Source organism: Cervus elaphus, chromosome 1 (assembly GCF_910594005.1).
Source record: "Cervus elaphus chromosome 1, mCerEla1.1, whole genome shotgun sequence".
NCBI classification, from domain to species: Eukaryota; Metazoa; Chordata; class Mammalia; order Artiodactyla; family Cervidae; genus Cervus; species Cervus elaphus.
The window spans coordinates 54,496,011-54,518,339 of NC_057815.1; the positions used below are offsets into that span (position 1 = coordinate 54,496,011).

A 22,329-nucleotide genomic window follows, 5' to 3' on the forward strand; every position below is an offset into this window, starting at 1 on the left:
AGATCAATAGCTGGTACATAGCGAGTGCTCAGTGTTTGCTGAATGAATGAGTGAGTGGCCTCTCCCTTCATTCTTCCTTTTCCCAAACCTCCAGCAGACAAGAGAAATGATTGTCTGAGGACTGAGAGAAGGATGAGGAGCTGGACCTGGTTCTCCAGACAAAGCTGGGCAGGCTGGTTTACAAGGATGCCTGTGCAGCCGTCTTTCATAGTGAAGCCCCATTGGACGTCAGTGTCCTGATCCTTTATTTTCCTTTGTGCAAGAGATAAAGAGTATCTCATTAGGTTTTTAAATCAGATTAACAGCCACTGGTACCAGACTTCTGTTCAGCTTGCATTGTGTTTCTTTTAGGGTGTCTGTGAGGAGCTAATTGCTTTTTATTTAGCAGTACAAGGGGCATATATAGGCAGGGAAGAAAGGGCTCTGTCTGACCAGCCTGGTGAGTGTTGCATTTTCACTTGGCATCTAAGTCTGAAGGGGGAGAATAGCAGCTTGCACTCAGCTGGCTCCAAGAGGAGGCACGGGCTGGGGAGGGAGGGGAGTGGCCTGTGACCTCCTAAGAGCAGAATGTTGTTTCATCAGCACGGCTTCCAGGAGTGCTGATGAGCAGAGGTCGTTCAGATGTCAGCAGAGCAGGGATTTGCGGACAGCAGGAGAGGCTGAGGAGCAACACAAGCAGGAGGACACCTGGCCCCATGCAGGGTGCAGATTGTATTCCTCTGTCAACACTGGCGGCTGAGTTAACAGCTCTGCCATTGAGTCCACATCTGACAAAGTCACAGAGAGCAGACTCCCTGCCTCCACTTTCCCAACAGGTTAAAACAAACGTGAAGTATGGCCTTCCCCTTCTTTCCACATTTATACTCCTGTCCTGCTCTTATGATAAAAATCATTTATAGATATTTCAAAAAAACAAAGTAGCTACCAAAGGTAAAAGACCGTGCAGCTTTTAGACCACAACTTGAAAATTAAAGCTTTAGCAAAAGCAGAGAAGCAAAAATGTTGATAGAACCCTGTGCTTACTCATTATATTGTCTCTGAGCTTCCTAGCAGCCTTGGCAAAAAAGGCAAACATAACAGGTTATGTGTTTGTGTTTAAGTATAAAGAAAACCTCAAGTTCTTTATATGTTTTTTTGAGCTAAGTTCTGAGAGGTATTCCATGTATATATAAAATAGGCAATATCTTACACAACAGTTTTCTAGCACAAGTCAAAATGTTTTTTATATTGTTCTTTCTTGCTTTGGCAGTTAGCAAAGTTTAAAGGAAAACATGAAAATCTAATTAAGTAAAGGGACTTTTCCAAGACTGAACCAGTGTTGTCCAGGGTATTTCAGGACTTTAAAATTTTGTTTAATAGCAGTTGTTTGGTGGGGGCTAAGGGAATCCTCTCTTCCAATCAATAGCTAATATTTGAGATACAACAGACTCAGAACAGAATCTTTTTTCCTGGCTGGTCCACCAGAAATCTTTATTCTGGTTAACAGTTAGCAGAGCTCAGAGGGACAAAGGGGCAGGCAACTCCTACAAGAAGCAAAGCCTTCTCATCTCTTGCTGCCACCTTCTAAGCTGGCTCTTCTGCGTCTGGTTTCATTTCCTGTGCATCAGGAATTCACAATCTTATTTTAAACCCAGCACTGTTCCAAGACAATAGATCCCATTTTATTAGTTTTTGTGTAAAGGAAACCACCCCAGAAGATCATGGCTTAAAACAGCAACCATTTGCTGCCTCATGATTCTGTAATAAGCCCAGCTTGTCACTGCTCAATGATCAGCTAGGATCACTGATGTGACTGCGATCTACAGGTGGTTGAAGGATCCAAGATGGGCATACACATGACTTCCTGGGAAGTCCAATGGTAAGACTTCATCTTCCAATGCAGGAGGTGTAGGTTTGATCCTAGTTAGGAAGATGAGATCCCACATGCCTCAGGGCCAAAAAAAACCAAAACATAAAACAGAAACATATTGTAGCAAATTCAATAAAGACTTTTTAAAAAATGGTCCACATTAAAAAAAAATAAAATAAAATATCCCTGATGGGCTTTCCTAGCAGTCCTGTGGTTAAGACTTGGTGCTTCTACTTCAGGGGGAGCAGGTTTGATCTCTGGTCAGGAAACTAAGATCCCACATGCTGCACAACATGACAAAAAAAAAAAAGATGGCCTCACTCATACCTGTAGGGCCTCAGTGAGATGACCTGAATGACTGGGACTCCCTGGGCTGCTCTAGGAGGCCAGCTTCCTTACTTAGGGCAGCAAGTGAGCAAAGGCAGAAAAAGCTGCAGGCCTGGCCTAGGCCTGGACTTTTCACAGGGACCCTCTGGCTGTATTCTGTTGTCCCAGGGTCAGCTGAGAATCAGTGTGCAAAGCGGCTGCCCAGGATGAGAATTCAGAGAGATGGGATTCGTGGCACATCACTTGGTGGCAATGACCCACAGACAGCCCTGCCCCAGCAACACCTCAGAAACAGTGGTCCCCACAGGCAGTGTCCTCACCTGAGAGCGGGGAAGGAGACCAGAGATCTATCCTCCCTGGGGGCAGGGAGAGGGGTCCTTTGGTGCTAGCCCAGTCTCATTCCAAGTTGTGTGCACTCACCACTTAATGACCACCACCAGAAGTCCAAACATCAGGCTTTGTGAACTCTATGTAAGATCTATGAAGATCCTTTTTGGATCCACGAAGAGTGGACCTTTGAAATGATGAAACAGTATGTATTTTAAGAGGCCTCCTGGCAACCATGCTTGAATCCCTTGTAAATGTGTAAGGGGTACACTGACCTATGCCGCTGTACCAATGGCTTCCTGCCATTACTGAGACAGCCGCATCCGCAGGCCTCCCCAGTCAATGGGAGAGCACAAGGTCATTTTCTTATTGGCTAGAGTGAGCCGCACAGCATGTTGATGTGACCCAAAAGTCAGCTGAATTTTCCCTGGGCTGAATGAGAATGCCTGACAGCCCCCACTGAGCCTAGCCCCAGACAAGGGTCACACTGTTTGAAAGGATGGGTTGAACAACAACAAAAGCCACATGCTCATCACATTTGAAGAAGCTGGAAAGCTGGTAGAGCTAGATAACAAAGCATTGGATGACAGAATCAAGGGGAAAAAGCATTGTGACTTCAGAGAGGTGCTGTAAATCTTTGAAAAGATTGAATTAAAGGGGTGTAAATGAAAGATCCTTGTTTTGACTTGGAGCACTGGAGTACACATATGCATATACACAAGCATACATGTGTGCATCCACTCACACCTGCATCCATCCACTCATACCTGCATCCATCCACTCACACCTGCATCCATCCACTCACACCTGCATCCATCCACTCACACCTGCATCCATCCACTCACACCTGCATCCATACACTCACACCTGCATTCATACACTCACACCTACATCGATGAAGAGATGGGATGGAGGAGGCCTGACTCAGCAGCATCACATGAAGAGAATCTAAGTATATGTTTCTAGTAAGGTCAATTTGTGTCAAGAGTAGGCAGAGTTAATGTGACCTTAAGCTATGATGATATTAATGGGTACATCAATTCTAGATTCAGGGAGGTGATTAGTTCCCTCTAGTCTATACAGCTCAGTTTGCGCCAGAAAAAAAATAGGCCAATTCTAGCTTTGTAATTTGAAAGCATTAGAGAAAAGCTTACATTTTTAGAAGAAGTTCACCATGATAAAAGAACTTGAACTTACAAGAAATGAAGAAATACAAGGAGGAATTAAAGACATTTGACCTAAAGAAATTCACAGCAAGGACTTAAGGATGGTCTTCAGCTCTAAAAGGTTGCCACGTGGAAGAGAGACTTGATCTGCCCACAATGGTCCCCAAATGAGTGGAAGGTTGAAGGACTGTGGCATTTAAAGAGTAAAAGGGAAAAAAAAATCTAATACCTGGAATAGATTGTATAGGGTTCTCTGTCATTGTAGGGGCTGGATGATCACTCATCTGGATCCACAGAGGGGATTCAAACCTTAGATGGGTAATTGGTTCAAAATGAACTTCCAAGTCCTAACTCTGAGGTCTTGGGATTCCCAGGAACTTGACCAAGATCACAGAGCAAGGGAGTAGTTGTCTAGCACAAAAGTCTGCCTCCCTCTCAGCTTGTTTGCCTCAGATTCAGTTTTCTCATCTCCTTAATGGTAACTCAAGCAGGGGTGCAAAAAGCAGCCTAGGGGCCACATCTTACCCAGCCTTTTGTTTGGCCAGCATCATGTGGTAAAAGACTTGAAACCAATACCTGCTACCAATTCCAGCAGTAGCCATCGTGTTCTGTTGCCTTTCCTGGGTATGAGGCCACAGCACACATCTGTATCTCCTATTTGCCTCCCGTGGCCTTGCTGCTTGCAAACTTCAGAGCTGGGGGCAGGCCAGAACAGGAAGAAGTGGTCCTGGACCAGAGCATGTAAAGAGGGCTTTGTCAGCCAGCGATGGATCCCTTGATTTCCAGGGACAGTCAGCTCCCCCAGCTTTTATAACTCCCACTATGATGGAAACTGTGAACAAGAGAGAAAGTGCTATGCACTTTTCACAAGTGTCACTCCCATTTAATCCTCATAACAACCATATCTGTTCCCTGGGGCTGCAGAGTACAAAGCATCCCAGACTGGGTGACAACATAAATGTATTGTCTCACTGTTCTGGAGGCTAGAAGTCCAAAATCAAGGTGCTCCCTCTGAATATGGGAAGGATTTGTTCCAGGCCTCCTCCCCAGCTTATGGTACCCTCAGATGTTCCTTGGCTGCTAGATGGCCATCTCTGCATCTCTCCACCCTGTCTTCCTTCTGTATAGTCTGTCTCTGTGTCTAAATTTCCCCCCTTTATTAATATAAAGACACTAATCCTATTGGATTAGGACCTAATGATCTGTCTTAACTTGATTAAATCTGTAAAGATTCTATTTCCAAATAAGGTTGTGTTCTGAAGTCTGGGGTTAGACCAAAGCCTTTGGGGAGAAACAGTTCAATCCATAATAGTCTGCCCTCTAATCCTCACCCCCTCATTCATGTCCTTCCCATGTGCAAAGTACATTCACTCCACCTGAACATCCCCAGGGACATCAAGCACTGGTTCATAACAGGTCACAAGGCTGATTCCATGGAACATAGAATTAAAATGCTATGCTGCTGACTCCAAGTGCTGTCCTCTTTCTGCGACCCTGTGCTCCCACCAGGAGGTGCGCCTGCCGTTTGCCAGGTGCTGTGCCCGCTGCCCCCTGCCCTTTCCTCACTCCTGGCGGCCGCCTGTCCAGCAAGACCCAAGACTGGGCACCAAGGGACAGGCGGCGCTCAGCCCACCTCGGTCTGACATGGAGCCTGGGCGTGGGCAGGCTGGGGAGATGGGAGGAGGGGCCATTGGAAATCAAGTCCTGGCGAGGTGCTGCGGTTGGAAGTGGGTGAATGGGGCCCGCTTAGGCCACTGTCTGGGAGGAGGGAGGTGCCATAGAGTGTTGCCTGAGCTGCTATGGAAAACACAATGAACGTGCTGCCCTGTTCTGCTGCTGCGGGGTCATATGCAGTTATGAAGATGCAGGGGAATTGGATGTTTAGCCAGGCCCAGGGACACCCAACAACAAATCAATGCAGCCGCTCACACAGCTCTTGGTCATCCACTTCCTTGAGAGATGGAGTTCCAGGCAAGGACTGGGTCCCGAGCTATGATCTTTGCACATGGAGCTTTCTCTGGGGGTTGGGGAGGACTGATGGAGAGCACTGGGGAAGAAGGAATACCCTGAACAGATGAGAAAGAATGGGGCTTTTGAGGTCATTAGACCTGGCTTGAACTGATCTCCCACTCATAACTTCGGGGGGTTGGACAAACTGACCAACCTTTGGAGCTGCATTTTCCCAAGGGCCTGTTGTGAAGGTTAAATGCACCACGTGTGTGAAGCAGGTGACCCTCTTCATGTTGCTGCACATAATAAATACTGATTTCATCTCTGTTTTTCTCCTCAAAGCTGAGCTGTGGCTGGCCATCCTGGGGAATGCCAAGGAAGACCTAGGGAGGGGACTGGCCCCTCCTGCCTATCTCTGGGGGTCAGCTCACCCTGAAAGGGTGAATGTCTTTATCATGCTAACACTGCATTTTCTCCCTCACAGAGGAGCTGAAGGAGAAGTTGACAGAGTACGTGGACAAGGTGAATGGCCAGAAGCCAGGCTTCATCAAGGTCGTGCGGCACAGCAAGCAGGAAGGCCTCATCCGCTCAAGAGTCAGCGGCTGGAGGGCCGCCACTGCCCCCGTAGTGGCACTCTTTGATGCCCACGTGGAGTTCAATGTGGGCTGGTAAGTGCCCATCAGGAGCTGAGGAGGATGAGTCCCAGTGTGGTCCAGGGTGCAAAGCCCACTGGGATCTCAGTCCTGATGGGGGGAAGGAGTCAACATCTGAGTGTGTGGGGGACCAGGACACCAGGCTGGCCCTTCAGGGTGGGAGAGAGTCAGGGATCAACAGATCAACACACAGTGTCTCAAGGGTTGGTGGTATAAGGGCCGACGTGGTCCTCTAGGAGACAAGAGTAAATGCCCGGAGCACAGCAAGAGTTCCAGCCCAACTAAGGGCCAGGCTGTGACCCCTGGGAAAGGGGAGCTGGACCAGATGTGAGTTAAAGCCCAGCCCCACAGACAGGGCCAAGACCAAGAGAGCAAAGGGAGATAAGTACCCTGGGCTCCCTTCAGATTCCAGATCAGAGGTAGCACAAAATCTCAGATTCCTTCCACTGGTAAAACTAGGTCTTAGAACACCTTTCTTTCTCTGACCAGGGTTGCTCGGGTGCTGGGCGGGGCAAGGCCTCAGTGGCTTCAGCCAAGCAGGGACAGGGCATCTGATGTCAACATCCTGGCAGGGTGAAGGTCTTGCTATGTGGTCCACTGGAGTTGGCTTTGCAGAGAGCTTGGGTGTGGGGGGACCCAGGTGCTGGGCATGGCCGAGTGTACCGCCTTCTTAGCCACTATGCCTCGTGGCGTTGGGGTCTGCTGTCCCTCTTGAACTCTGAGCATCATCCTCTGCCTCCCCGGAGTAGAGTGAGGAGGGCCCTTTGGCAGGAGGGAACACCAGGCATGCACACAGCATACTTTGACATAACGGGTCGGAATTAAGGCTGCAATGCAGTCATTTTTTTATAGCTGAAGTCCCTGCTTGCCATGTGTGACTGTTTAAAAAGCATTTTCATTGGATTTATGGCCAGGAGAAGAGAGGGACACTTACTATTTCAAGCAGATTTGAATAAACAATTATGCAACAAATGCATTATTAATGAGAAGCTTATCATTCCTGTCTGCAAACATTTTACTCGCCTGGTACCCTCAGGGGCCCTGGACTCTGTGGAAGCATGACCCCCCCTCACCTCTCCTTGGGCAGTGGGGTTGCGTGGGGTGGGGGTGGCATGCCTGGAAGGACTGAAGAAGCACCACACGACGGGTGGAGACAGGTTTGTTCTCACCTCCGTGTGTCTGCCGTCCTCATCTGCTTTTTCCTCCTGGGTGACACGCTGAATTTTAGCAAAATCAAAGCCCAAGTTGAAAGCTTCCCGTGGAACCTCAGAACTGTTTCTTTCTTCTTTCTTGAGTCTTGGTTTCTGTTTTTTCCCTCTAATGGAGTAAAGGAAACCAAGCAGACATCAGGATCTAAGGTACTAAGAATCTGTCTGCTCAGCCTGCTTCACACTTAATGAGGAGTCCAGCCTCGTGTAACCCAGCAGTGTGGGGGTGGGAGGCAGAGCAGGAGGAGGGAGCCAGCAGTCCCTTCCTCCTCCTGCGGGGGAAGGAGCTATAGAAGGTGCCAATCTCCCTCCCCCTCCTCCTTGCCCAGGGCTGAACCCGTGCTCACCCGCATTAAGGAGAACCGGAAACGGATCATCTCCCCATCCTTTGACAACATCAAATACGACAACTTTGAGATAGAAGAGTACCCGCTGGCGGCCCAGGGCTTTGACTGGGAGCTGTGGTGCCGCTACCTCAACCCCCCCAAGGCCTGGTGGAAGCTGGAGAACTCCACGGCCCCGATCAGGTAATGTATTCTTATCTGATGAGTCTCGCTGTGTTGACTTCCAGACAAGGGCTCCCTGCCCAGCCTGGCCCTCGTTCCCCAAACTCCAGCCCCATTATGGGGCAAGATGGGGTGGTGGAAAGAAATGACCTTCAGTCACAGCTTACAGCCTCTGTGATCCCTTTTTTAAAAATTTAAATTTATTTATTTTTTAACTGGAGTATAATTGCTTTACAATATTGTGTTGGTTTCTGCCATATATCAACATGAATCACCCATAGGTATACATACTGATGATCCCTTTTAAAAATGCTGTGGCATCCAGAACCCATTCAAAGGCTCAAAGTTATTCATTTCAACACATTGCTGTGGGACACCTGCTGGGTGCCAACTACTGTACTGTGTGCTGGGGATCTATAGCGATCGCCACTTGATTCCTGCCCTCAAAAGCCTAGAATATAGGGAAGACAGAGAAAATAATTGGAATAACAAATTATTCCTTATGCTGATGGGAAGTGTGGGGGTGGGGCTCCTTTATAGAGAGTGTAATATTTACACTTGTTTTCACGGGAAAATAGGAGATTGCAAGGTTGGAGCAAGGACACTCATATTCACAGGGGCAGAGTGAGTTCATAGACACAGAGGAAGCTCAGAGGGTCTGGAAGGAAGAACAGGGAACGGGCAGCCCCAGGCAACGGGGCTGGTTCACCCCATGGCACTCGTATGCCTGGCTGATGTTTGAACTTACCCTGCAGGACTCAGTCCAAAGTGGCTTCAAACTGCCATCCTAAGATCCCAAACTCTGTCTTTGCTGCTGCCTTTAGAGACACTCAAGTGACTCCTCTATGTGGCCTTTACCTTATGGGTCAGGACTCCTGAAAAAGCCAGCCATACCGGCCTTTATTTCTACCTGGTTAATCACTGACCAGGTGCCTTTATGCTCCCTGCAAAGCCCTGGCCATTAAATACACAGATGGCATCAGAAGGTGGCCTAGGGGACAGTTCCTGGAATGAAAGAGGAGATTAGAAACTGATGTTGCTTTGTATTTTGTGAGGGAGAAAGATTATGAAAAATATAATTGAAAATGGGTGATTATTATCTGGGATTGCATTTTCCCTTGCCAGAAGAAAAAAGCCATATTCATATTTAAAACAAGATGGAAGAGAACTCCACCTATCTTTCCTCCATTGTCTCTGTCACCTATCTGTTAGGCCTGTGCCACACTTCTGTGTTATTATTAATAAATGTTTGCTGAGAGGCCACCGTGTGCAAGGGCCTCTTACACATGTGGTCTCATCTGCTCTTTGTCATAACCTGGGGACAGCTCACTGTGTCATTCCCCTTTTACAAAATAAGGAAAGAGAGACCGACAAAAGGGAATGGCCCTGCCAAAGGCTCCAGCCAGTGAAGACAGGATCCAAACCCAGATCAGCTAGATTCCACACCTAACTTTCATCCTCCCGGGCACTGAACTGGTGTGGCTGAATTCTATCCCCAGGTCTGTTGACTGCTATTGGTGGGGAATAGACCATCACACATCGAGCGTTCTTGCCAAAGTCTGCACTGGTACTAGCTGCTTCTGCTCCCCTCATCTCTAAATGTATCAGCCTGGACTTAATCATTAAACCTGCATTCTAGGTTCTTGACAGAGAATATCATCTGAACCTCAAATATTCCATCACCTAATCGTTATCAAAAACTTAACTGAAACAAGAAGGAGGAGGGAGGGATAAGTTGAGAGATTGGGACGCACGTATACACACTACTATATATAAAGTAGGTAATTAATAAGAACCTGTGTATAGCACAAGGAGGGCTTCCCAGGTGGCGCTAGTGGTGAAGAGCCCACTTGACAATCAGGACACATGAGAGACGCTGGTTCAGTCCCTGGGTGGGGAAGATCCCTTGGAGGAGGGCCTGGCAATCAACTCCAGCATTCTTACCTGGAGAGTACTGTGGACAAAGGAGCCTGGCAGGCTACAGTCCATGGAGTCACAGAGAATCGGACACGACTGAAGCAGCTGAGCATGCATGCACACATAGCGCAGGGAACTTCATTCAGTACTCTGTAATGACCTGTATGGTAACAGAACCTAAAAAAGTGGGTATATGAGTATATATAACTGACTGACTTGGCTGTAGAACAGAAACTAATGCAACATTGTGTATCAACTATACTCCAGTACAAAACTTGATTTAAAAAATTTAACTTTAAATTATGTTAATGGAAGACTTTGGAAGAACATTCTTGGTTTTATACCCCATAGGAAGATGAAGATGCCTCACAGCAAGCTGTGGGTTATACACATGTATCTTGCCCACCTTGGTTCCTATTTCCTCGGAGCTATACTTTAATGCTTTGCCCACACATGATGTAACCTGTAAACAGAGCCCAGAGAGATCTTCTATTGAGTTCTAAAGGGATGGCTTTGAGACTGGTGTTTACTACATCCCAAAGTGGCCTCTTTAAGAGGACTGACATGAGAAATTTCTTTCAAACTGAAAGCTTTCTATTCCTGAGAAATTAGTATAACATTTCCACATGGGAACTCTGAATCTTATTTCTAAGGCCATGTGTGTTTCTCTTTGGCCACCAGGAAGTTTAGGGCCAACTTTGTGGGTCTACTTTAAGAACCATGAAGAAGACTCATGCATTCTAACTGATCCCTAATTTGGGGTGAAATTTTAGCTTTTCAGACATTTATCTCTTTTTTTTTTTTACAATGTATTTTACTTTTTCTTATAAACTATTTCTAACCCTTTTGGGAATGAGGCAAGATATAAATCAATAACACTTTCAGGCTGAGTGGGTCCACTTAATACCCTAGCCAGTTAATAAGTAATAGACTGAGGATGCCTGTGCTTTTCCCAGAGAAACTATTTTAGATTCTGTTCTTGCTTTGACTGGGCCTGGCCATGAGGGGAAGGCTCCCTCCTTTGTATCCTGGAATGCCCTGCCCTGCTCAACACTTCAGTAACATCAAGGAAAATGCTGAGAGTTAACTCTGCAGGGTCGATGTTTTAAAATCACTGTGCACTTAGAGAGGGGATTCTCTGGGCTTCTTCAATGTGCAAGTGCATCTTTTAAAAATGATCTTTTGAGTTTCAGTTACGTCCCAGAGGGTTTCAAGTGCTTTACATTATTTAATTTAATCCTTGTGAGGTTATAGTTGATTCTATTTGATAGATATGGAATCAGAGGCTCAGGGAGGCTAGGGAACTTCTTTCAGAGATGCACAGCCAGGATGGGAAACCTTTCCCCTAGCACTTACCTCTAAGGGCAGATCAAGCACCCCCCACCAGAACTCAGCCTAAAGGAGCAATGGATTGGGGTGTATTGACTGCCCTGGATGCCTGCATGCAGAAGCTGAGGCCTTTCAGAATAGAAGGCTGTAATTTGAGAAGGGGACGACAGAGGATGAGATGGTTGGATGGCATCACTGACTCAATGAACGTGAGTTTGAGTAAACTCCAGGAATTGGTGATGGACAGGGAGGCCAGGCGTGCTGCAGTCCGTGGGATCACAAAGAGTCGGACACAACTGAGTGAATGAACTGATTGACTGAATTTGAAAACAGGAGGGGCAGGGACCCCAAGGCACCAGTCTCTCCCCAAGCAGCCTCCTGCATCAGCATTCTCCAAAGAAATGGCCTGCAAAATAGCTGTTTCTCCACCTTGATGAGTTTCCAATTTCAAATATGAGTCCATTTGCATTTGAGTGACAGTTTTCTCATCACTGAGTATTCTTCATTTCTCCTTTTCTTTCTCTTCCCCTCCAGTTCCTCAGCCACCGGCTGATAAGATGCCGCACAGGGGCTAGAAGCGGTGGCAGTGTGCGGTGGAACAATTTAATGTTATTTGTGTAAGATGATGCTCTCAGCAGAGACGCAGCCCACTCAGCCTCTTGCTGATTCACCTAATGTAAATCTCCTCGTGACAGTCTGTGCTGGGTGTCTGTACACAGCCGTGAGCCCCGCAATCACGCTTACTAGGAAAGGCCTTTCAGTTCCTGGCCCCGCCAGCTGTTGGCGCGTTGCTCCCCCTAAGACCCCTGCTGAATTCCAACCCAGACCAGCCACCTAGGCCCTGCCTGTTGGATATCTCCCCCTGGTGACCCACAGGCACCTTAAGATCAGTTTTCCCAGCATGGAATACCTCTTCCTTCTAAAACCAGCTTCTTCTCTATCCACCTATCAACGGCTTTCACCCCATCATCACCCAAGCAGAAGGCCAGCTGGTATCTAGATTCCTCCTTCTCACCCTCAGAGTTCATCTGTCTCCAAATTCTGCTGATTTTACCTCAATATATGTCTTTAAACAATCCCTATCTCCATTCCTGGTACTCCAGCCCAGGTCTTCATCATTGCTCACCTGGATATAGCAATAAGCTTCCCAACCGGATTCCTCGATTTCTACCCAATCTCCTCCAATCGATCACCCCACGGCTGCCAGAGTATTCTTTTTACAAACACAGATCTGCTTATTACCACTGTCTGCTTAAAATTCTTCGTTGACATTCCTTTATCCACAGATAAAATCCAAATGATTTACTGTGCTATCCAAAGCCCCAGCTCATCTCTCTATAGGGACCAAGGTGAAGGGTGGGAAAGTCATTGTGGGTAAACAGGTAGCAACAGAGACCAGTTATGTGGTTCAAAATGCAGGGGTCAGGACAGCCAGAGATACAGACGTGTGGTCAAGACTGGCAGACTGAGCGTTGCTTCTCTGGTTGACACATAGGCAGGCACCATCAGAAATGATGGCTGGTCGCAGGACAGGAGCTGTCTGCCTCTGTCCTCGTGGAATAGGCTCCCTGGAGTAGCTGGTGAGGATGACCTGGGAAGGCCACTCAGAGAACGAGGCTCACACTAGTTTTGGCAGCAAAGGAAGGGAGAAGGCCAGACCCTCCTGGCAGCAAGTCAGCATTGCTCTTCCTGCTCTGTTGACCCCCAAGAGACGGCCCCACTGCTAACTGCCCACCATCTCTCCATGCCCTGCAGGAGCCCTGCCCTCATTGGCTGCTTCATTGTGGACCGGCAGTACTTCCAGGAGATCGGCTTGCTGGACGAAGGCATGGAGGTCTACGGAGGGGAAAATGTCGAGCTCGGGATCAGGGTGAGCAGGGTTTCTCACCAGGAAGGCTTGGCTCAGCTCCCCAGTGGGTGAATGAGTCCAGGGGGTGCAGAAATTTGGCTCAGGGTTGACGGTGGGGGACTGATACTGAATGTCCAGTCCCTAACCTTGGTCCATGCATATGTGATCAGGGTTGCTGGGGATGGAGTATAGACACAGGTTGGGACCTATAGAATTTTCAGGAAGAAAAGAACATCAGAAACTGTTTTGACTGAGGTGGGAACATGAGAGAGTTGAGCTCCCAAATCAAGGAAATAAACCTCTGTGTTGAAACCAAATGCAGGTTTCTCAGGGAGTGAGCAAAAGGGAGCACCAGGAATAGAGGGGTAAACAGGAGGGACCCTCAGAGTCTCTTCTCTTCACTGTCATGTCCCCTCGGGGTTTCTCTGTCATTCTCCATCTCCTCCACGGTGGCCCACAGAACCTTCCTAAAGACTTTGCCAAGAGAGTGCCACAGAGAAATAAACTCATGGAGTATAAATAGCAAAGCACAGCCAGGCTCAGTGCATGCAGGTTCCCGACCCACCACGTTGTGGTCAGACCCTCAGGCAGGTACATGCCTCACATCACTCTCCAGAGATATCCACCATCCCGCCCCAAAGTACAGGGCCCTTTGCAGCTGTCAATTGTGTGGTATGAATCCACACTCGGCACCATTTATTTTCTCATCATATAGGAACGTTTCCAAGGCACTGACCCCTTTTCTCTGAAAAGGTAACTATGAAAAGGTAACTCTAAAAGGAACCCTTCCCCATGGCTGAGAGACACATTCGATCCCTTGGCAGATGACAGCAATGTGATCAGGGATACAAGGAAGGACCTCGCCCTAGAAAGGGAAGACCACCACTCTGTCCAGTTTGTGGTTCTCTCCTCCTGCAAAGAGCAGCGTGTAAGCTGGACTTGTCCCCACTGTGGTGCCACTGTCCTCTCCTTGGGGATCCTTAAGCAGGTGGCACACACGCATTACAGGCTTGCCAGTCCCTGGCCAGCCCTGCTGTGTTCATGGCCGTCGTCCGAGCTGTTCCCCCTCACTGCCAACCCTCCATGCAGGCCACCTGGCATCTGCCTGGTTCCCACCAGCAGCCCCACTCTTGCCCCTTTGACGCCGGTGTCTGTATCTGGCCATCTCCTGTTCCTGATCCCCAGTTTCCACTCAAGGACTCCAGCCTGGATAACCCTCCTCAGCCATCCCCACTACCCACTGGGCAGTCAGCTGGCACTGGACAGCCCTCGCCCTTTCATGACAGGAGGCTGGGCATCTCCAGTGAGCATCTCACAGCAGCTACAACGGCCTGGCAGGCTGCATCGGTCTGACTTGTCACCCAAACTTAATGCTAGGGCTTTAAGTTCTGGAGGTTGGAGCGGCTTGTCTGAAGCCAAGCTTAGAGAACACTTGCAGACACCTGTATTCACTGAAACCCAAAGAAATTGCTTTGGAAGCAGTCAAGATACATGGGTTCGTTGGGGAGCTAATGTATTCATAGAGGACGGAGCCTGCATAATCGCCCTCATTCCTCTGCTGTCCCTACCCTGGTCATTTATTCACCATTTGCGTCCTCACCATCTCATTTCCGCACGCTCCTGGATAAATGCTCGCCCCCAAACATAACATTTTTTTCACTAGAAGCTGCTGCCGGGAATTGGCTGAGCAGGCAGAACCGCCTCTAGTCACTTAGGCTTTCTGGGTAAAAATGTCCGGGAATGGAGAAAGGAATTAGATTTGTGAACTCTGCCTCCAACATATATGTGAGTCAATCACAGAGTGGTGGGAGATTTCTGGCTTTTCCCTGCCTAGATTATTAATATAAAGCTGTTCTGGAGTGTGGGCCTGGGTGAAGCTTTCAAATACTTGTTTAAAATTTGGGGGTTTTGTGCTGGGGGTGTAAAATACAATACAAAATTTTGCCTGGCTTTTTTTTTTTTTTCCTGTCTGTTCCCTCCTGTTTGACGGAGGTGAAGTGTCATGGAGTTGAAGGAAAGGTGGTTTTTTAAAGCAGGTACCAAGCAATTTGTTGGCTGGCAGAGCTGAGGACAGAAGCTAGTTAATTTGAATTAACTTGGGTTCAATCCTTGGTCATAGAACTAGGATCTCACATGCCGTGTGGTTAAAAAAAAAAAGTTAGAGACATTGCTTTTCTCCCCTCACTTATTCAGAGGCAACTTATTCAAAGTCCTTACCCATCTGGCACACAGAAACAGTTGTTTGCACAATTATTCAATACTTGCTCTGGCTCTCTACTTATATCATCCATCTACAAAGCACCCTAAAAAGTAGCTGTTATCCCCTTTTTTCAGATGGGGAAGTTGTGAAATGAAGAGCTTACATAATATGTTCTCAAAGTCATATGACTTATAAGAGGTAGAGAAAAGATTCACCCTCAGGTCTTTATGATTCAAAAGCGTAGCTAGATATACCACAGTGATCTAGGAATAAATGTTCTTTGTGCATTCCCCAAAGAGTATTACAGTGTCCATGCAGTAATTTTCTTCTACTTTACACAATTGTGTCTACAGAGTCCTCATTTACAACCTTATTCTTATTTTGCACTCAATTCTAATAAGCCATGTTTTCTCCAATTTCCAAGTCCACAACTCAGTGGAAAAAAAGAACTCCTATGGGCAAGCAGAAGGAAAAGAATGAGAAATAAGAGCTGACATTGAATAGAAGACAGAAAGATTGTACTGATGATGGCTATAAAATACTAGAATATATATGAAAGAATTCAGGAGTTGGCAAGGAATTAAGAAGTGGCTAGGGACTGTTATGGATTGAATTGAATTTCCTTTAGAACATGTTGAAATTCTAGCCCTCTGTACCTGTGAATATGATCATATTTGGAAATAGGACCTTCACAGATGTAATCAGGTTAAGATGAGGTCATACTGGGTCAGGGTGGGCCTTACTCCAATATGACCGGTGTCCTTATAAAAGAAGGAGACTTTGGACCCAGACACAGAGGGAAGATGACCATGTGAAGATGGAGACAGAGATTGGAGTTATGATGCCACAAGCCACTGAATTCTGTGGCTACCAGAAGCTAGACAAGGAAAGGAAGGATCCTCCCTTAGAGCTTTAGGGAGAGCATTGCCTACCAATACTCGATTTCAGACTTCTAGCCTTCAGAACTATTAGAGAGTACATTTCAGTAGCTTTAGATAATTCAGTTGGCCATGCTTTGTTATAACAAGCCAAGGAAATCAATACAAACACCAAAACCTAAGTGAAAGTAGGAACCAGAGAAAGCTTGAGTCCATTATATCAGAAGAACCTGGGAACTTGAAGCTTATGATATCCCAGTTTCATGGAGTATACAGAGGACAGGACACAAAGTCCAAGGCTTAAGCTGGAGGAGGGCATGGCAACCCACTCCAGTATTCTTTCCTGGAAAATCCCCATGGACAGAGGTACCTGGCAGGTGACAGTCCTTGGGGTCGCAAAGAGTCAGACATGACTGAACGACAAAGCACAAGGCTTAACCAACATTGAGAGACTAATAAAACAACCCCTACCCCTTATCTCCCGTAAAGCAGGGACTGCAAAGGCCAATTATCTCAACATAAAGATGGGCTAGAACTACTCCCACCCACATTTTCGTCATTAGAGTGAAGATTGCCTGTCTCAGTCTTGGGCCAGGAAGAAAAGAAAATTTCTCCTCTGTGAGCCCCTCCCTTGCGCCTATCATCTAAAATCAAAATACTTCAGGTCCAGAGAATCTCAAGAGGAAAATTCAGCTTAAAGTTGTTGGAAGTTTTTAGGCATCTGCAAAAGTGTATACAAATCCTTTCTGAGAAAGACCCAGGCCACAAAATTTCTCCTAGCTAGAGTTCCAAGGAATGTGATTTCAAGGTGTTTTCTTTTTTTTTTTTTTTTTTAAATCATAAAGCAGACAACGGAAAAAGAACCAAAGGCAAACACCAGCAAAAGCATTGGACAGCCAAATTTGATCTGCAAAGTCTTCAGGCATTAAATCTATCAGATATAAGATATAAGTTGTATATTTAATAACTTTTAAAAGAGATTGAAATATGAGTAAGAAGCAGGAGACTATAAAAAGACCAGTCATATTAGGATAAAAATAGAATTTCAAACATGACTAACATAAAAATGGAAATTAAAAGCTTAGTGGAGGGATTAAACAGCTAGATGGATATTAAAGGATAAACTAAGTAAACTGGAAAATAGTGCTGAAGAAATTATTCAAAATCACCCGGGAAGACAAAAAAATATGAAAGAAAGAGGTTGAGAGACATGTAGAAATGAGAAGGAGGTTCTAATATCTTAGAATTCCAAATGGTGATGATAGAAGGAGGATTAAGCAGAAGCAATATTTGAGTAGAAATGACTGAAAATGTTCCCATACTGCTGAAAGACACCAGTTCTCAGATTCAGGAAGTCAACCTGTCCAAAGTAAAATAAATACAAAAATATTCACATTTAGACATATCATGGAACCATAGAAAAGCAAAGACAATGAGAAGACTTTATGGCAGTCAGAAAAGATAGACTACCTAAAATTTTATGATAATTAGAATAACAACACAGACTTTCCAGTGGCGATAGTGGATTCCAGAAGACCATGAAATAACATCTTCTATATTGCTGAGAGAAAAAACAACTTTTACATGTACATTCAATTAAAAAAATTCCTTCAAAAACTAGGATAAAACGAAGCTATTTCCTGACATAAAACTGAGTTTGCTGCTGACAGATCCTAAGTGAAAAGTTTTTAAGGGATATACTTCAGATACAAGGAAAATGAGCTCAGAAGGAATTCTGAAATAAAAGAATAATAATTAGCTCATATATGAGTAAGTATAAATATATGAGTAGATGTAAAGAAATATCCATGGTAAATAACACTTTAGTAATGTATTGTGGGGTTATTAAAACAAAATTACAGTGCATGATGAAAATTGAAAATAAGTTGGGAGGGGGTGATTGTAAATAAAGTGCTTAAAATGTCTATATTGTTTGTGAAGATGGAGAAGATCCTGCTGCTGCTGCTAAGTCGCTTCAGTCGTGTCCAACTCTGTGTGACCCCGTAGACGGCAGCCCACCAGGCTCCACCGTCCCTAGGATTCTCCAGGCAGGAACACTGGAGTGGGTTGCCATGTCCTTCTCCAATGCATGAAAGTGAAAAGTGAAAGTGAAGTTGCTCAGTCTAGTTGACTTTAAATTCTGATAAAGTAATCATGTTAAAATTCCTAGAGAAGCCATGAAAATCATAGATATAGAAAGTCTAACTTCTAAAGAAGTAGAGGGAAAAAAACAAGATATGAAAATGGTAAGAAAGAGAAACAAGACAGGTAATTCAAGAAGAAAATATATGAAATGGTAGAAATAATCCAAATGTATCAGTAAATGTAGTAAATGTACATGGGCCAAATTAAGACTAACATTTGTAGACTGGATTTTAGAAATTATCCGTAATCTATTTATAAGCCTGAAATATGATAATACAGTTAACTTAAAATGTAAACAGATGGAGAACGTCATGGCAGGTAAATACTAATCAATCAAAAGAAGGTTGTTTGTATGACAAAAACCACTACAATATTGCAAAGTAATTAGCCTCCAACTAATAACAATAAATGAAAAAAATAAATAAATAAAAATAAACAGGAATAAATCTCACAAAAAAAGAAAGTTGTTATAGTTAATGTTTAAAAAAATACTATTACACCATGCTTTAGGATAAATAAGGTAGATTTCTACGAGATGAAAGTATGTTAAGTTTATCAGGAATATATGAAAATTATGTTTCTATGTACCTTAATGGCACAGCTTTAATTTATGTAATGTAAAATGGATAGAATTTAAAGGAGACATCAACAGCACCACTAATGTAGTTGAGAATTTTAATAAATTTTCCCAGTAATTGATAGACCAACATAATTGATAGTTTAAATCAAATGGGCATATGTGCAACACTGCATCTAACAACCACAAAATTCAACAATTTCAAGGGAGTAACATCATATAAACACATTCTCTGATCTCAGTGGAATTAAATTAAAAATCTATACCTAAGAAGTATAGGAAGAAGCCATATTTTTGGAAATTGTGAAGCGTTTCTGAATAGCATAGATCAAAGGAGAAATATACTAGTAATTTTAAAATATTGTGAACTGCTGCTGCTTCTGCTGCTGCTGCTAAGTCGCTTCAGTCATGTCCGGCTCTGTATGACCCTATGAGCAGCAGCCCACCAGGCTCCTCTGTCCATGGGATTCTCTAGGCAAGAATACTGGAGTGGGTTGCCATTTCCTTCTCCTATTTTGAACTGAATATAGCAATATAACAAATATATTGAATACTGCATATTACAGTATGTGAAATGCAACCAAAATAGCACTTTAAAAAACTGTAAATCAGAACAGTATGGTATTGGCATAAAATCAGACACATAAATCAAAGGAAAAGAATAGAGATCCGGAAATAAGCCCATTCATATATGCTCAAATAATTTACAACAAATGAGCCAAGGATATACAACAGACAAAAGATGGTGTCTTCAATAAATGGTATTGGGAAAACTGGACAGCCACATGCAAAATCACGAAACTGGACCATTATGTAACGTAATACAAAAATGTAACCATACACAAAAACTAACTCAAAATGAATTAAAGACCTGAACATAAGACCTGAAACCATAAGACTCCTAGAAGAAAATATAGGCAGTAAATTCCTTGACATCTGTATTTTCAAAGCTGTTTCCCTACAATTATCCTATTTAATGTACCTAGCAATCAAGTGCTATAAGCAAGCCAAATATTACTATCCTAATAGTGTTATATAATTAAAAATGTTTATATTGGCCAAAAAATATTAATTCATTCTTATGGTTTATTGTCTCATTATTATCATCATTATTTTAACAATAAAGATAACAAGAAATCAATATAAGTATTTTGTAAACTATAAAGTACTCTATACAAAACATGATCATATCTATTATTATTATACATGCAGATATATATATATGTTCCATAAATATACAACCATACATTTCATATAGGGCTTTATTTTTTTAAGCTCACTTTAATTTGTAAGGAGTACTATAGTCCTGCTATAAGCCAGTCCCATTGCTTGGGTCTTGGTGACAGTCACCAAAATTCAAAGTACTGCATGAGCTCACACAGTTGGCTAAGCCTAGGTTATAGGCACATGCTTCCAGGGGTCAGGGACAGGTCACATATGCCTGCTTTCAGGGTCCATGGGTCCAAGTATTACACATGATATTGTTTCTCACATAGAAAGGGAATTTGGAACCTAGGTCCAAATGTCCTCTAAAACATGTAATATAGTGTCTAGGATACTGTACTCTATATTCCAAATACCTTATCATAAATGAGATTTTTTTAAAAAAAGCTTCTTTATTATGGGCAATTTCAAACATATCCCCAAATAGAGAGAATGGTATGATAAATCCCCTTCCATCCATCACCCAATATCAACATTGTCAACTCATGGACAATTTGGTTTTAATCTCTATTCATACCCAATCCTCCCTAACTCTGGCTTTTTGAAGCAAATCCCAGGTATTATATCATCAAAAAATATTTCAATATGCATCTGAAATAGATAAGAACTTTTTGAGAGAAACATGATCACAATACTATTTCAGTCCTAAAAGTGTTGAAAAGAATTCCCTAATACCATCAATTATCCAGTCAGTGTTCACATTTCCTCCAATTCGCTCAGCAATTTTTACTTTGTTTTACAATTTGCTTGAGTCTAGGTCTAGTTGATTAATGTCTTATAAGTCTCTATTAATCCACTGGATTTCTTTCTCCATTTCTTTTTTTCTCTCTGTAATTTATTTTTAAAAAGATCAGGTTATTTGTCCTGTGGAGACTCCCACAGCCTAGGTTTTTCTGATTGCATTTCCCTGATGTCATCTAACACTCCTGTTCTGTATATTTCTTCCAAATTGCTAGTTAGACCTGAAGGTGTAGGTTCAGTTTTGTAGCAAGAATATTTCAAAGGCAATATGTGCGTGCTTTCATCACTGGTACCTAATGTCTTGTTGTCTCCCTGTTTGTGATGCTAGCAGTTACTGCTGATTAGTGCCTAGATCAAGTAATTCATTAAGAGTTGGAAAATGGTGATATTTTAATTTTTTTTTTCCTTCTTTGTTTATTAGCTGGAATAACTTTCATGAGAGACATTTATAGTCATCCATTCTTTGCCTGGAAATACAACACAGTTCATTAGGAAGAGTCAGAATAAATAATTCTATTGCAGTTTGCAAAATAATGAGTTGATTCTCTACCATCTTTTAGAGGGAGCCAATTAGGTTTTTGAGTACTGTTATGAACTTACAGTTTTAAATATATTTGATGTGTTTCAATTCATTTTATCTAATACCCTAATTGATTTGCAGTTTTTTCACCTTTGGCCATTGAGAGCCTATTGACAGTCCTTCCTCAGGAAAGAGTCCTTTTGCCTCTTTAATGACTTCTCTGGCATAAGAAATGTTCCATCTATACATTTCTTGCTCCAGACCTGTCATCAGCCATTTTTTCTAAGGAGCTCAGCTTTCTTGTAGTGAGAAGTGGTATTTGAAAATCACAGTCTGGGTCTGGGCACTACAGGCATTCACTGATACTGAGTTGGCCCATGTTTCTGGGTCTTTTCAGTGGTTAGAGCTAGATATATTCTTTTTGTTTAAAGAAAACACTTTCAATGTTCATGATGATCTCTCTGAATCAAATTTAGTACTACAGGCTGTGTGTGTGTGTGTGTGTGTGTGTGCAGCTGCACTGGGGCCTGCTCTCTAGTTTGTGTGTGTGTGTGTGTGTGTGTGTGTGTGTGTGGCTGCACAGGGGCCTGCTCTCTAGTTTGTGTGTGTGTGTGTGTGTGTGTGGCTGCACAGGGGCCTGCTCTCTAGTTTGTGTGTGTGTGTGTGTGGCTGCACAGGGGCCTGCTCTCTAGTTTGTGTGTGTGTGTGTGTGTGTGTGTGTGTGTGGCTGCACAGGGGCCTGCTCTCTAGTTTGTGTGTGTGTGTGTGTGTGTGTGTGTGTGGCTGCACAGGGGTCTGCTCTCTAGTTTGTGTGTGTGTGTGTGTGTGTGTGTGTGGCTGCACTGGGGCCTGCTCTCTAGTTTGTGTGTGTGTGTGTGTGTGTGTGTGTGTGTGGCTGCACAGGGGTCTGCTCTCTAGTTTGTGTGTGTGTGTGTGTGTGTGTGTGTGTGTGGCTGCACAGGG

General features: G+C 44.2%; 1 protein-coding gene across 1 annotated transcript in view; it reads left to right on the top strand.

Annotated features, from left to right (window-relative positions):
- Positions 1-22,329, top strand: part of GALNT18 (polypeptide N-acetylgalactosaminyltransferase 18) — a 349,951-nt gene that overhangs the window by 235,354 nt on the left and 92,268 nt on the right. The window contains exons 4-6 of the mRNA XM_043902975.1: positions 6,104-6,287; positions 7,810-8,007; positions 12,988-13,102. Coding sequence (XP_043758910.1) covers positions 6,104-6,287; positions 7,810-8,007; positions 12,988-13,102 — 497 coding nt within the window. The remainder of the gene's footprint in view (positions 1-6,103; positions 6,288-7,809; positions 8,008-12,987; positions 13,103-22,329) is intronic.